At 42.5% G+C, this 16,506-nt stretch overlaps 3 protein-coding genes across 4 annotated transcripts; 2 read left to right on the top strand and 1 right to left on the bottom strand.

Annotated features, from left to right (window-relative positions):
• Nucleotides 1-14: 14 nt before the first annotated feature.
• Nucleotides 15-6,562, top strand: arg2 (arginase 2). Its single transcript, XM_020107286.2, has 8 exons — nucleotides 15-493; nucleotides 589-661; nucleotides 3,780-3,954; nucleotides 4,396-4,555; nucleotides 4,921-5,015; nucleotides 5,133-5,237; nucleotides 5,411-5,547; nucleotides 5,694-6,562. The coding sequence occupies exons 1-8, from the start codon at nucleotides 380-382 to the stop codon at nucleotides 5,882-5,884; spliced, it is 1,050 nt and encodes a 349-aa protein (XP_019962845.1). The 5' UTR covers nucleotides 15-379; the 3' UTR covers nucleotides 5,885-6,562.
• Nucleotides 6,563-7,880: 1,318 nt separating this feature from the next.
• vti1b (vesicle transport through interaction with t-SNAREs 1B) lies at nucleotides 7,881-11,207 on the bottom strand. Its single transcript, XM_069535444.1, has 6 exons — nucleotides 10,843-11,207; nucleotides 10,644-10,702; nucleotides 10,074-10,271; nucleotides 9,440-9,613; nucleotides 9,148-9,209; nucleotides 7,881-8,812 (listed from the first exon to the last, which is right to left on the bottom strand). The coding sequence occupies exons 1-6, from the start codon at nucleotides 10,937-10,939 to the stop codon at nucleotides 8,719-8,721; spliced, it is 684 nt and encodes a 227-aa protein (XP_069391545.1). The 5' UTR covers nucleotides 10,940-11,207; the 3' UTR covers nucleotides 7,881-8,718.
• Nucleotides 11,208-12,011: 804 nt separating this feature from the next.
• On the top strand, nucleotides 12,012-16,445 carry rdh12 (retinol dehydrogenase 12). 2 transcript variants are annotated; one of them, XM_069535442.1, is made up of 7 exons: nucleotides 12,012-12,200; nucleotides 12,717-12,835; nucleotides 13,348-13,503; nucleotides 13,620-13,724; nucleotides 13,937-14,146; nucleotides 14,476-14,665; nucleotides 15,187-16,445. In XM_069535442.1, the coding sequence occupies exons 1-7, from the start codon at nucleotides 12,127-12,129 to the stop codon at nucleotides 15,287-15,289; spliced, it is 957 nt and encodes a 318-aa protein (XP_069391543.1). In that variant the 5' UTR covers nucleotides 12,012-12,126; the 3' UTR covers nucleotides 15,290-16,445. The 2 variants fall into 2 exon arrangements, with proteins under 2 accessions (XP_069391543.1, XP_069391544.1); XM_069535443.1 differs by having other exon boundaries at nucleotides 12,015-12,200; nucleotides 12,720-12,835.
• The last annotated feature ends 61 nt before the right edge of the window (nucleotides 16,446-16,506 follow it).

The following is a 16,506-nucleotide window of genomic DNA, read 5'->3' on the forward strand; positions in this document are numbered from 1 at the left end:
GGACGAACCCACATCCTGCTCCCCCTCCCATTGGCTGGCGCGAAGGTGTGTCATGGCCGTGACGTCAGAGGCTGAACGAGGAACAGGACGTTCTAGATGAAAACGCGGGATAAACGCGCATCGCGGCGGATTGTTTCAGCGCAGTTTGCGTGTTCAGTTGCGGGAGGTGCGGGTGAACTCGGGTTGTGACGCCCTGCAGCGGTGGCCCGGCCCTCCGCCCCGGCAAGCTCATGAATATTCAGCGGACGGAGGAGGCTTAAGACCCGGCCCACAGCATCCGAGACCGAGCGCAACATCCCGGCGCGCTTTCATCACTCTTTCCGCCGCCCTGTCTGGAGGCTGTCTGCGCGTTGTCTCTCGTCTCATCCCGCGGAGGAAGATGGCTCTCAGGGGACATTTACAGCGTTTTCTGAGGACTCAACTCGGCCACTGCTGCACACAAAGCCGGGCTCAGTCCGTGGCGGTGCTCGGGGCTCCGTTTTCAAGAGGCCAGGTAAGAAAAGCTCAGTGAGAAGTTTAAGTCACGTTTAAAACCGCTCGTCGCTCGCGCAGATTTCCTCTTTACACGGGTTGTTTTGTGTCCGACAGAAAAGGAGAGGCGTGGAGCACGGACCTAAAGTCATCAGAGATGCGGGGCTCATCGACAGGCTCTCCGGGTTGGGTAGGTGAGGGGAGAGGGGGCTCCGCCGCGTTATGTAACCGATGATGGTGCAGCCTGTGCGGCGTGTAGATTTAGACACATTGACCTCCTGTCTCCCGTTGTTCTGTCAGCACGTTACATCACCGGATGACTGTAAATATACCTGACGTGAGAACAAGTTAGTACATCACATGAGAACACAGTGTTTGGATCGACCATCCTGTCCTCTATACAGTGTAGGACATCATTTAAAACAGGCTGAATCACCGTCCTCTATAGTGTTTTGTTCTTTAAATATACTTACCACTGTATAAGACATAGTTTAAATAGGCTGAATCACATTCATCTATATTCTTTGGTTATTTAAATGTACCGTACATACCACTGTTAAAGACATAGTTTAAATAAGCTGAATCACCATCACCCAGTTTAATTAAAGTGGTGTGACAGCAGAATAAAAGCCAGTACCCGGATTCCATCAGTGCAATGAAATAATGGTGAAAATCCCTGTTGAAATGTGACAATGGTGTAGAAATGGTGAGCACAAACCCATGAGAGAAAAGTCCACTCTTACCACACAGGAAATAAAAAGTCCTCACAAAGGGTCACATGAGTTAGGACATCTGAGGACATTAAGAGATAACTCAGGGGGTGATTTGTCATTTCTCGTAATTCATGGTGGCCACATGTCTGGTTTGAGTCACTCCCAGCAGCACATGCTCTGAGAGGAGGATTGTTTCCATGGTGGCGTCACTGCAGACTCATTCAGCTGCACTGTAACCACACTCCACCCCTTTTTATATTGTGGGGACATTGTTCTGCAGACAAAAGGGGAAGAGCTGCTGCTGCTGCTCTGCAGATGTAAGAGGATGCCTCAAGCGGAAAGAATCCTGTCTTTCTTCTAGTGAGGTTAGGTCAATGAGTTTGCTTTGTGCTTTAAATTAGAAAGGACTCACAGCTTGGACAGGAGTTATGCTGTAGGGGGATTTAAATATACCACTGAGAATGATCAGGTCACTATCAAGTCAAGCCTAGGGTGCTTAAAGTCTATTTGTAGTCTAGACACAGTTAAGTCCTCTATGAGCACCGAGGACGCTGCAGATTAATACACTGCCATAGCACATACTAAATACATTTAGTCAAAGTCAACAGGGCTCATGCAGTAATTAAAGGATAGTTATTCTGGTTTTATTCATTAAGATAATTATTATGCAACTGTGTTATGACACTTATCCAGACAAGGTTACAAAGTGTGTTGCATAATCAGAACATAACGACACTGAATAAGACAAGACAAAGAATAAGAGATAAAAAAATATATCAAAAACAAACATCTGTTAAAACCAGTTTAGCATAACAACACTCAAAGTTATTCCAAAGGTTGGTTTTTTTTTGTTAAAAAACAAGGCTGTGTTGACTGCAGTGGATTTTAAATGGGATACCATAAATACGATAATGTTGCCATAAATACACCCCAGATATGAGCCTGCTTTCATGATACCACAGTTCATATGAACACTACAAACTCTTCGTTCCTATGTGAATCTAACAGAGAGATCTCAGTGATTGTTAGAGACATTAGGTGTGCGACCATGCAATGGATAATTTAGGTGTGTGACACTTTAGGTCATTAGCACCCGTTCCTGTGTTGGAGCCAATTAAACAGACCCAGAGAGGCAAGATGCCAGGTAATCTGTTATCAGCTGTAAACACAAGCTGTTGTGCAACATGCTCAGCCTGACGCTCCACAGTTGGGACACCACTTTGTTTTCCACAACTGACACTGACACAAGTGCATGCAGTAATTACAGATGTATAGTTATTTCACTGCAGTAAGATAAGATAGCAGCACTTGCTTAATCTTGGTCTTGGACAATTAAGAAATGAACGTTTCTATAGATGGGTTAGCGGCTGATGGGTGTAAATCCATGGCTTGTTTAGAAAGAACCATAAGTAATGTGATTTAAACATTATTTTGTATTTCAACTATTTGCCCAAGCTTCATGGTGTTACTAAATCAAAAGTACATGAATCTGCCATCATATTATCAACTCTCAGTGTGCTCAGTGGAAATGCGAGGAATTGTGGGGAATGGTCCAACTGGCCAGGGGTCAGACCAGGGAGTCTCTTCTCAGGGCATTTGTACCCACGTGGTAAACATGGGGGGTCCTAACCATCAGGTCACCCCTGATAAATGAAAAGTGTGTTTAAACTATTCAGATGTTAAGATCTATTTAAAACCAATTTCTACATGCAAGAAACTTCAATCAGTTTATTATAGGGATGATGGTGGCCTTTGTTTAGTTTTTTGAAATGTGCTTAGTCTTCTGGACCAAACCCTAAGTGAACTAAATACCACGTAGTCTCACGTTTTTACAGAGTCATGGCTGGTGTCAGTTTGTGGAAACAGTTTTAAATATAAAGGTTCATATAATCACTGGGATTTAACCAAAGCAAACACAGCAGTTATAAACTGGAATTTGAAAGTAAACAGAAGCAGAACTTGTCAGCTCATCACTGCTTTAACAGACTAAAGTTGAATTATCATGCAATAGACGTTCAGGATTGCGAGAGGAAGACTAGGGCTATTCCTGTCCTGTCTACGAATGGTAATGCACCTCTTTGGTTCCCCTTAGATCAGCAGAGTAACACAACACTGCCACCGAAGCTCACATTGCCAGATGAACCCCCAATATGGTGGATCACATCACTTGTTTACTTCAAAGCGGGCATCATTAAATTCTGCAACAGCCGAGCAAAGCGTGAACTGCACTGACTGAAACCTGAGCTGGAGAGGGAAGCGGGGCAAATGGAAAGTGCTCCGTCACTAAAGTTCCAATGGCACTGAATGACTCAGCCTCACCAGACTGCAGGTTCAGACAGTTGCATGTGGAGTTATGTGATTTAAGCTGTGGGTTCCATCTCAAAGCGTCACCTGCAGACTTCAAATTACAAATGATTCTATCAAAACAGGCATGGGGGGGGGTGTGTCCTGGTGATAAGAGAGAGTAGATGCCAGGTTGCTTCCATGTCACAGGCTGACACACTGAATACCTGCTGACTCACTGTAATCTGAGTTGAAAGAGTGACTCTGCACAAAGTGTCTTCATCTAACGGCAGCTTGTTGTCGCCTCCTCAGATTATTCTGTCCACGACTTTGGAGACCTCAGCTTCCACCACCTGGAGAAGGATGAACCGTACATGGATGTGAAGTTCCCTCGCTCTGTGGGAGCAGCCAATAAGATGCTGTCTGGAGCAGCGAGCAGAGCCATCGGTGCGGGGCACACCCTCGTCATGCTCGGAGGTGATCACAGGTAAATGATCAGCTCAGGATCATAAAAAATCCAGAGCATGAAGTCATGTAGTATGATTTCTGTTGTATTTAAGTGTCCAAAGGCCTCCGTTCATCATTATACTTGTCACAGCCAGGAGCGTTTCAAGGGACTTTGGGAGCCCAAGGCAAAAGGGGACTTGGGGGCCTACATCAAAACAAAGAACCCTCCACCCCTAAGAAACACTTGATGACAAACCCAAGTTTCTCATGTTATCAAAATCATAATCAAATTTCATACACATAAATAATAATAAAGCTGTAGAAGTTGAAGTGGAAACCTCCACCAACATCATGTAGACGTTCTAGTCTCGAACCAAAGCTATAAAATTAAAACCACGACGTGTCCTGCAAAGACTCACAGTCTCTGGATTCGACTGATGAAACACCAGATATTTAAAAGACCATCCTTGTCTTTCCACAGCCTTGCTATCGGGTCAGTGAGTGGTCATGCCCAGCAGTGTCCCGACCTGTGTCTCATCTGGGTCGATGCTCACGCAGACATAAATACGCCCATGACCTCTCCATCAGGAAACCTCCACGGCCAGCCTGTGGCATTCATGCTCAAAGAACTTCAAGACAAGGTGAGGAGAGGCCCTCAGCAAAATGTAAATGCTCTTCAATAACACGGTGCCACTAATACATTTACCCCCTCCAGATGTTTGCAGTGTACCTTTCTCAAACAAGTGGCTCTTTCAGTTATTTGAACATGTGTTCAAATATTTAACTTTCTGGAAGCAGTTGTTTACAGTTGATTTACATTTTAAAAAGCACATTTTCTCCTGTTTGAATGTTTGTGTTGTCTTTTTAAATACTTTTGATCTATGAAAAATAAACGGGACAACATCATAAACTGTCTCCATGTCACCTGATGGTGGAGGATTATTTCTTTCCCCACATACATCGTATCAATTCCATATTAAACTATATTTTTTACCGTCCACCACAGATGCCAGCTATCCCAGGATTCTCTTGGGTGAAGCCGTTCCTCTCCTCAAGGGACCTGGTGTACATCGGTCTGCGGGACGTGGACCCCGGAGAGCGGTAAGTAGATAGCAGCACTTTACTGTATGTGGCTGATTTGAACTAAAAATTTTACAACTTTAGCGCTCGGAGAGTAGTTTTAACTTACATTTTTGAATTGAATTGTGTTTATTGCAGCCACATCCTGAAGAACCTGGGTATCCAGTACTTCACCATGAGGGATATTGACAGACTGGGCATCCAAAGGGTTATGGAGGTCACTCTTGACCATCTTATGGCAAGGTACGTTCAAGTGACGAGAATATCCCTGAATGTTAAACATTTCAATATGATTCTTTTGAAGGTTTAATGTACTGAACTTTTAGTAAAAATAAATTGCTTGTGTATGTGATTAAGTCAAATGCTTGAAAATGTCTGAACTCAAGTTCAAACTTTATCTTTCTCACCTTGAACAGAAAACAGCGACCGATCCACTTGAGCTTTGACATCGATGCCTTCGACCCGTCTCTCGCCCCCGCCACAGGAACGCCAGTGAATGGAGGTTTGACCTATAGGGAGGGAATCTACATCACAGAGGAAATCCATAACACAGGTACAGAAAAATACTAATTGACGCAGGTCTGCAACAGCTTAAAGAGCCGACACCATGTCGATACTACAGATACTATGTTTCTGTCAATAAAACACTTCCGCTGGTTTTAGTTTTAGTGTGTAACTTCAGACTGTGTTGATGTGCAGGCCTGCTGTCAGCCATGGACCTGGTAGAGGTAAACCCCGTGCTGGGGGCCAACCGGGAAGCCGTGGAGGCCACCGCCTCTTTAGCGGTCAACGTCATCGCGTCGTCTCTTGGACAGATGAGAGAAGGGCCTCACGTGTCCATCGATGAGATTCCATCTGCGAAGGACGACACAGAGCAGCTCTGCCTCTGAGAGCGTAAAGTGAAGCTATGAACTGTATCAACGTCATCCCTGAGCATTCCACCTTTTTTTAATTGAGGACTGAAAAGACTGATTCTAACAGTAGCTCAAACGTTTTTGTTCCCATCTCTTTGCTGTTTATAGTATAGTAATCACGTCTGGATTTGTGAAACCTGAGACGATTACATAGATTATTACCTTAGTTAATTTAGAAACCACTACTCTTGTTGATGGGAAGACTTCTCATTTTAACAGCAATACTAACTTATTTTGTTTGTACAGTAATAAGTTAAGTATTTGAGGGTAAGGTTGCAACATATTTATTGTGTTTGGTTTACAAGTTTAATGAACCTGCCTCAGAGGTATGATGAATCAAAACATAGTTTAAAGTCCTCAGCACGGATTCTAAAAACTGTGTCTGTGCCAGTTAGTAAAAACTAGTGATGATGTGTTTGCACTTTTGGACCAGGTGTGGTTACTGTATTTCCTTTAGAGTTTTTGTATTGACACATTGAACCTACTAGTACAGTACATGTACTAGACTTACTGTGTGTATAAATATCAACTGATGATTAATCAGTTTTTGTTCACAGATGAAGTGAATATCTCGATGAAACCGAATGACTTGTCCTTGTAACAGAGTTTATATTTTGGTCTCCCATAAATGTAATGACATTTTTTGTTCATGGGTACAGTTGTTTTATTGACTCCCTAATTTTTATTATATTTAGGAATCCAGTAAAACGTAAATGTTTTAACTTCTTCCTAAAAAAATTAGGATTTGAACAAGACATGAAAAGAGTCTACAGGCTCTGTGACCACACGTGTGTGTGCGTCAAGAATCTGCAGCGTTGACTATGTCACTGGAGCATGTAAATATTTGCAGTAAAATTAAAGTATAAAGTGTAAACTGGGGATGTGATGGTAATATAAGTTGTTCTGCAAATGTAGATCATAAACAAGAGTTGGACAGATGACATTTTTAAGTGTTGATGAAAAATCGCCACAGGCAAAACTTGTTTTCTATCCTCTGGGACTCAACGACTGTCAGGACAGAATTTTGTGAGATAATTAACAAGTGTTATCTTCAATAGGACTAGAAGAGAACACTGAGAGCACATACCGCCGCCAAGGCGGAGTGGCCACTCCCACGTTAAACAAAGGCAAAATATCCAATCTCTGAAGATAAAAGGAACATTTGTTACAGCGATCGCTTCAGCAGTTCTTGTGTCATCCTGTGAAAGTTCACTGGAGTCATGAGGATTCATCCTCAAATGACCACGACTGACTAAAAAAGATGTTTTGGCAACTGTTACAGTAAATATTGAGACAATTCAGTTTGGATTGACCAACGCTGTCGTCACTGCCACTACTACAAGGCCAATGTTTGAGCCAGATGAAGTATTATCAGTATCACTGGTCACATTGATACCTCTGCTAACGTTATGTAGGATTTCTCAGCTGAACAGTTTCACAACAACCCTCATGACAATTTATGGAGGGGCGGGGCATGACCCAAAGACAAACAAATGAACTGGAGCGAATCCAAACAAACAGGCGGCAAGAATTTCCCTCTCTTTAACGAGGCAGGATGGGGCCTTGGTAATTACATAATTATTAGTTGCATGAAAAGTAACTGACATGACATCTTACAAAAAATGGAACTTAATTAGGAAAGATAAATAAATAATAAAATGTCTTCTTCCCACAACCCCACCTCATCCACACAACCAGGTCACTCCAGCAAGGCATGATCTCTACGCAGAAGAACAACACTGCGGCAGATGTGCCACTTCAAGAACACATCACTAAAAATAACCTTATCACCTATTATTTGGGAATTTATTCCATAGTAACAGATGCTGTTTACCCAGAACTAACCCGGCCTGTTCTGGGGCTTTAGCCTGGAAATCATCCTCATCAGTGACGTCAGTTCCACAGCGGATGTTTTTTCAAAACTTTGGCCTGCTTGGCTGCCTTCCCTGGAAATACCAGATAGAATGCAAGATGAGGTTAGATATTAGCTTTAATGTGTAGACTTTCAAATAAAGAATAGAGACGCTTATTTCTGCTAAGATGTATTTGTGGTATACAGTGATTAGACAACATCATTAACTGTTAAGAACACTGTAATTGTATTAAGAGTCTTGCTGACATTTTATCCACATTCATTCCTCTGACGGACTTTTTCTCACATCAGAGAAATAAAAAAATGAGCTCAAAATAACCATCTGGATACGGAGCATGAAGACTGTAGGAAAATACACTCAGCTGGTGCCATTTCATCACATACTGTTCGATTCATAAAGATAATAAACAATACAATAATGTAGAATAGAACAGAAAAGTATCCCAAGCTGAGAATTTTTAAAAACTCACAGAGCTGATATGCCAACGTCATTTCATGAGAACTGTCAACCACACCAGAGAATCTAACATGTGGCAGTAACTCAACCAAACTCCTCACAGATCACCTCTGGAATCTGCAGCAGCCAGAGCACAAGTCCAGAGAATCCTCCCGCAGGACATCATTGGCATTAATGGTCTGATAAAACAGTGCAGATCTCAGTTCACAGTTTGACCTGTAGGTTTAGTCCATTCACAGGTTGAACAATTTGTTATTCCTGTGGAATGAACTTCACCTGCTCACGGACAAAGTCCTCTCTCAGTGAAGCTTCAGTTAGAATCTGAATCTTCTTATTGTCCTTTTTTGCACTAATATAAAAACAGTTGGCTGAATACAGCAGAGCAGCATTATTGCTACTGGACAGTTGATGGAGACAGATGCAGAGAATCCGGTTTTGCTCTCGGATCAAGAGCTTGAGACTCTTCTGAGGTGGGAAAGTTCATCGTCGGAAGAACTTCAGGTAGATAACAGCGCCCAGGATCGCCAACTCCATTAAAATGATAACACCTAAAAGCAACTTGTTTGTCATCAGCCTACAAGACAGAGACAAAAATGTATCAAACATAAAACATGTCGAGAGAAAGCTAATATCATCTCTGTGGATTAGTTCAATAAATTAGCCATGAAACATTAAGAGTGATGATATTTTAAATGTGTCATCAGAAAGAGCTGCAACAATTAGTTGATTAATCAATTTGTGTAGTGACTGAAAATGTATCAGCAACTATTTTTATTTGAGAGGAATCTGTAATTTACTCGATAAATTGAGCATTCATCCACTTATTTGATTTAATGTAATAAGACAAATTGAATGTATATAGATAGAAATGATTGATTGATTGATGTCCTCCTCTAGGATAACACTCACCGCCGTGACATGGCACGAAGGATCTTCCGACTTCGACTGAGGTTCTCTCCAGTGTTCATCAACTACACAAAAAGACAGAAGTGATTTCAAAAACCTTAAACTTACATCATATTTAACAGCTTCTCTTAGGACATAATGAAAAACACAACTTGTCTAAATTCTACCAACCCAAACATTGGGTATAATATAAGTACAAGGAAGAGTCGAATTAAGTGACCAACAAATGTCAAGCATTTTAAATGGAGATATTCAAATGAGCACAGCATTAACCGCGCGTTGATTCCCAGCTCACTCTGTTTCTGGTGCGGTCCAGCTGCTCCCGCTGCCCGCCCAGCTCCTCGATGATGTCTGTACCGATGTGCTCCGTCTCTGCAGCGATGCGTTGGCTCCGTTCAATGCTCTGACTGGCATTGTTCAGAGACTCTGTGCCCTGGAGCAGCAAGGTTCTCTGGGACTGCAGGTGAGTCTGAATTCGGGGGGGAGAGAAATTAAACAGAAAAACAGGATGAATGATTCAAAAGACAAAATCTTTACAGGAGGAAATAAACAATAACGTTCACTCGCTTAGATATCAACTGGTACATACTGTGAATTATTCTTCAGTAAAATGTTCATCTTTGTTTGCAAACGTTCTCTTTTCATTTACTTCTACAAACATTTTTTTATTATTTTCTTAATTTCCTCAATATTTTAAATGTCATTTTCAAATACACTGAAAATGTCTCTTTGTAAATACATTTTATATAAGCCAGTATTCACAGGAATATATCATTTAAAGCTAAAGCAGAAATACATACATAACCAATAACAGTATTTTGAAATAATCAAGATGTTAAAATATCAATATTGCAAACAATCATACAGACATGTGAGCGTCCTGGGTCTGTCACTCTCGTGATGAAATGCTCAAACAGCCTCTGACTCACACTCTGCTGATTTTCTGATGAGTAGATGCCGTGATGACTTCCTCCCACTGGCTGGGTCGAGGAGCCAAAGCCGGGAGCAGAGTTCTTCATGTCTCTCTGCAGTTTGCCCAGATCCCGGCGGTACAGGCGCAGCTTCGTGGTCATTCCATTCCGATAGGAAGAAGGAGCACCACGCAGCTCCTCCTCCATTCCTTGTAACTGAAGACGGATGAGAAACAATGGGAGCTCTAAGAACAGGACCTTTCCTGTTTTACTCATCGATATATGAATATAGGAAATATTTTACTCCCTAACACAGAGGACTGAATACTACAGTTATTGTTGTGTGTGTGTGTGTGTGTGTGGGAGTATATTATATTTATACAGATTGATGATGTACAATAAACTTCCTCAGTGATGATCAGTAAAGTTTCAGCTCATCTCTGTCAACTCCAATCACAGTATCTTTATCTATTTATTCATTTTTTTAAATCACAGCAGATGAACTGAGGGAAAGTTTTTAAAAACTAAATAAAGTCATCAACAACAAACAGTAGATTTCAGAACTGAAACGAGGTAAGAGCAGCTCACCACTTCTTCAGCCTCCCCGTGTCTCTCATCGAAGGTTCTCACCAACCTCTTCCTCTCCTCTGCACAAACAGTGAACAACACAGCGCCGTGACACCCGGTTACATCGATTAGCTAGTTAACTGGTTGGTTGGTAGGTTAGTTAGCTGGTTAGCTAGCTGGTTAGCTAACGTCAACATGAACACAACAACAGTGTGTTTACCTCCCTGGCTCCTCGCGGCTCTGTCTGGAATCAGCCTCAGCTCCTCAAACATCGATGAGAAGATTTCGTGTAACTTCTCAAACTCCTCCGACGACATCTTGAATCCACTGTTCGACGTTCGCTCGGTTTTATTTCTTCTGTCAAATAAAACGACAACAACGATCAGGACACTTCATCAGTGTTATAATCACAGACTCTTCCGCAGGACGGACCTCGTGACTGTGTTCCCCCCGCCGCCTGATCAGATATCCACCATAATAACTCGATTTTTAATAATGTCCTGATGGAGGAAAAAAACACTTTGAAAGGAATAGGACAGGTTGAACCTTCCACAACTTACAGCATGACAACAGGACAACACATCTGAGGGGAAGAGACTCAAAGACAATTCTAGTCAGGCGCCTCACAGACAGACAGGAGGGGACAGGCGCTTTCTGGGAAATGTAGTTTTCAAACAGATGTCGGTGGAAAAAACCTTGATCGTCATGTTGTGAGTGAAGTTATTCAAACTGCTGAATGGGTCAATTACTACTACTACTTTATTTGATTTTAGTGTAAACGAATTTATAATATACTTTAAAAAGTAACGTATTTATATTTGTGTATTGTAATAATTGTTCTGTGCATCATAATGTGAAATGAAGCCTCTGGAGATGCCAAATATATTAAAATTCACAAAGTAATGCAATTCCCTCTGATTATACAAATATCCTGATATGACATAAAATATGATAGATAGATAGATAGATTGATTGGTAGATAGATAGATTGGTAGATAGATAGATTGGTAGATAGATGACTTTATTGATCCCCACATGGGGGAAATTAAGTTGTCATAGCAGCAGGTACATTAATGACATAATAAAAAGACAAAAAATTATAATAAAAACTTAGAAGACATAATAAAACATAAAAATCTGAGATGACATAATAAAAACAGAGAATTCGATGAAACTCCCTCAATCACAGCAGTAGAATGCCCATAAATATTTGATAAAACACTAACATACAGTGCCACAGTATAAGTTAACAGCACAATGCCAACATAAAAAGTTTGAATCCCCATATGAAAGGATTAAACCAGCCTGTGTGTGACTTTCTGCCCAGGCTATAAAAACTACAATCCCATGATGCCCCTGGCGGTGTGTGCCCCCCCCCCCCCCCCCCCCCTCTCCTTCTGCTTTGACATCAGCTGTTTGTTCCTCCTCAGCTGCAGCTCCTCCTCCTCCTACGAGCTCCTCTCTCAGCCTCAGAACCACAGACGAGCGGATCTCCCGCTGCATCATGTTGTTCCTGCTGACCCTCGCTGGACTCGGAGCGGTGACGTTGCTGGTGCTTTTGTTTGCATCACACATCAGGTGAGCTGCGACCATCGCACTCATGCAACACACTCACACCGGACTGTGGTTCGGTTGACAGGACAGATCATGGCACTGCTGTTCCATCTGAGGATGCATTTTGCTTTTCAGAAAGCACAGGGCGTCTAATTCGAGTCGTATTTCACATCTGAGGTTATTTCCAGATCCTCTACTCGATGCTGATGTAATTGTCCTGAGCAGAGAATCAATGCAACAGAAACAATGATGGAGCTGTGGGAGTTTTTTTGCAGCCGGATGAACCGGGTGTCTTCCACCTGAGCTGGGCCAATCAGGAGCCTGAGCGTGGGAGCACTTCTGCTCCTGCGCCTCCCATTGGCCGCTGCGCCTCCCTGCTCAGTGGCGTGGGCCGCTCAGCAGTGGCCTCATCCAAGTGTCTCTGTCAATCATTGAGCCATGTGTCCATATGTCCAATTCCAGTGAGGACACAGGGTTGATGCTGGCTGCTCTGGTGCACGGCAGAGATTTCAGTATTAATCTGTGACTGTGCATCCACAGAAGTTATGCAGCAGGAGGAGTGTGCACGTCCCCGGCTCGTCTGGATGGGAAGACAGTCCTCATCACCGGAGCCAACACAGGGATTGGGAGGGAGACTGCACGAGATCTGGCGATACGAGGTGACGTTTGGTTTTTTAACCATCAAACACAGTATTTAAATCCAGCACAATACCTCCTCAGCAACAAACAACAAGACCAAACCGTGGTCTCATGTAGTGGGAGGTGGTAAGATTAAAATAATGATGCTGTAGAGAATAAATACTTTTTAAAATCAGGATTCATGACAATATTTTTAGATGTTTACATTTGAGAATGTCACTCAGTTCAGCAGGAGATCGAACAACCCCACACACGATTGTCTAGTTCTTATAGTAGAAATATAGAATAACTAGATTCAATCACTTCGTTCACACTGATCATTCCTCTGAATTTGCCTGATGTTATTCATCCAGATCCATGAATTATTCCCTCAGAAACGTTCTTTCTCACAATGTTAAAGAAAAAGTTCCTGTATCCGTCCTGTGACCTGGATCAATATATATATATATATATATATATATATATATAATGGACTCTTTCCTGACTAATGAAGTTTCTGTCTCGTTTACATAATGATTTGCTCACGGTGCAGGGGCTCGAGTGATTATGGCGTGCAGAGACGTGGAAAAGGGCGAGGAGGCCGCCGCCAGCATACGAGCTGCGTGCCCCGACGCACAGGTGGAGGTTCGAGAGCTGGATTTGGCAGATACCTGCTCTATACGTGCCTTTGCACAGGAATTCCTGAGAGGTGAGCACACAGAGGCTGCTGTAATCCTCACCTCCTCTTACACAGCCCCAGGGCGTCGTTATTTAACAGGTATAACAGCAGCCATGTTTCTGTAATGTGGTGTTCTCTTCACTCAGAGGTGAATCGTCTTCATATCCTCATCAACAACGCCGGCGTGATGATGTGTCCTTACACTAAAACCATCGATGGCTTTGAGATGCACATCGGAGTCAATCACTTGGGTAAGAACTCACTGAGATTTACTGGAACACATTTCATGCACAACTGGAATTGCACAAGGTCTTTGAAAAGTTCGGCTCGTTTCATTTAGTTTTTTTTAAAGACTTTATCGTGATAATTATCGATATCGGCTGACATGAACATTTTAGTTTGGATAGTGTTTTTGTCCAGTAGCTTGTAAATGCTCAGCGTACGTCTGTCTTACCTCTGACAGGTCACTTCCTGTTGACGTCGCTCCTGATCGGGCTGCTCAAACGCAGCGCGCCGGCCCGAATCATCGTGGTCTCCTCTCTGGCGCACAACTTCGGCTGGGTCCGTTTCCACGACCTCCACAGCCAGGGCAGCTACAACAGTGGATTAGCGTACTGCCAGAGCAAACTGGCAAATGTGCTGTTTGCCAGAGAGCTGGCCCGTAGACTCAAAGGTACACAAACAAACACACAAACAAACAAACAAACACACACAATACATGGGAGAACGCACAGATGGCCTGTTCTACTCTGGCAAATATAGTAACAGAGGGTTAGTGATGCTTTGTGTGACGACGACGAGATAAAAACAGAATGTAGACGGACAACAAATGGTCTTTACTAACCCTTTGACTGTGTAGTGCACTGAAATTTCATTCCTTCTAAATTATAAATGTCAATTGTGTCCGTGAGCCTGTTGGAAACGTGCTGGACACAGTAAGAAGTGATTTTCTAAATAACTGAAGACGAAGCTCGAGGCTCTAATCGTGATCTGTCCTCACAGACACCAATGTGACTGTGAACTCAGTCCACCCGGGGACGGTGAACTCTGACCTGACGCGACACTCGACCCTCATGACGATATTCATGACGTTCTTCTCCACGTTTGTAAAAACCCCGCGGGAAGGAGCGCAGACCAGCATCTACTGTGCCGTGGCCGAGGAGCTGCACTCTGTCTCTGGGAAACACTTCAGGTGGGTGACAACAAGTTAGATCAGAGTTCGGTTAGAGACCTGGTCATCTTTAAAAACATATTATACATAATATTTCAGTATATCATTGTACTGAAACTAATTAAATGTCTAACTACTCTGTGTATTTGATGTATTCTATGTCCGTGTAAACCTAATTAATTAATAGAAAGCTTAAATTTATTGTGGAATGTAATTGATGAAAAATCCATGAATCAAATGAATGAGGCCAATAAGACTTAAAACTTTTACAGTCAGATTTTCAAGAAATGAAAATCGATCCGATGGCCATTAAAAACAGAGGCGGGAGTTTCTTGTAAATTGTCACTACAGAAGTTAGTCTTTACAGACAGACGGGCCGATACTGGAAAGTCAAACTAAAGTGTACGGCAGCAGAGATCCTCCCTTTATTCTTGACACCACGCACAAGGTGAAAGACAAAATTAGATCACTGCACGTCGGGGGATGACTCACATCACCACAAGCCCTTATGTAACAATCATTCCGCCCGTCTTTCCTTTCAGCGACTGTGCCCCTGCGTTCGTAGCCCCACAGGGAAGAAGTGAGGAGACGGCCAGGAGACTGTGGGACGTCAGCTGCGAGCTTCTCGGTATCGAGTGGGACTGACTGAACTTTTAACCATCGTCTCTTTCAGGCCTTGCCCACACGTACGTGGGTGTTCTTTGGTGTTTCGTTCACGCTGAGGTTTGCGGTCACTGAAAACTGAACCTTTTTAAACTCATCGCAGGTTGAAGATGTTCAGTGACTCAGTTTTCAGTGTGAGGTCATTGTCGTTAACCTGCTGGAACCAGCGTTGTGATTGGCCAACGGGGCTTTGCAGTTGGGGTTATAGGGCCGCCTCTTGGTTTGGTACGATGCCGACCCGCGTGTTTTTGCATTTTCATGGGGACATAGATTTATATATTAAAAACCCCCCATTTTAATAAATACCTGTGTTCATGTGGAGTAGGCGTCAGTTTAATAAGGAGTTCTCATCCTTTCTGCCATCATTCATTTCATCGGGTTTATTATGGTTTTGATGTGCGTTGATGATTCTTACCTAATAGGCAGTCAGGTAACTGTAAGAGCTACTGTAAGTTGCTTTTCTGTGAAATAATCGAGTAATTACGGTACAATCATGTAACCACGAATAACAGTTTCGACCTTATATTTTTGTGACTACCGTGCAAAAAAGCAAATTGATGTATTGTAATGCTGTGGGCTACTGTGAAGGGTCAAGCCAGGGTTCAAGACCAGCAACTTTATCGGAAATTCCGTGTTTTGAATAGTTCAGAATTTGCAGCTAAATTGCTTCACTCTTGTGCCAGCATTTCTCAACAACTGCAGGGTTTCTTACGGTGTCTCCAGGTCGATGTAAAGAGAAAAAAGACAATTAGTAAACCATTGGAGATCAGCGTCAGTCTGACCCGCGATTACTGCTTGAATTGCATAAATGTATTTTGTGATAATAATCGTAGTACATGTAGGTTATAAGAAAGCTTTTCTATTTTAAGCAAGATTTAGAATCATGACACTGCAATATTTACAGAGTTGTTTTTCCATTTCCATTGCCAAAAACCGCACATTCCTGGAGGAACAGTTTTGCATCTGTGAAGATTTCCCTCCCTACTCATGTTTCCTTCTCAGCATTCACACACAAGGTTGCCAAGAGTTTACATTCTGTGTTTTATACAAGTGAAATATGCCTTTTACTACACTTACATTCATGTTAAGAGTTGAATGTTTACATTTGATGTAAATAAACAGAAATATTGCTATAAAAGCTGCTGAGTCAGTGCTTTGAAATCATCATCTCAACGCGTGATAACTGTGATAACTGTCCA

This window comes from Paralichthys olivaceus, chromosome 12 (genome assembly GCF_024713975.1).
Source record: "Paralichthys olivaceus isolate ysfri-2021 chromosome 12, ASM2471397v2, whole genome shotgun sequence".
In the NCBI taxonomy this organism is placed as follows: domain Eukaryota; kingdom Metazoa; phylum Chordata; class Actinopteri; order Pleuronectiformes; family Paralichthyidae; genus Paralichthys; species Paralichthys olivaceus.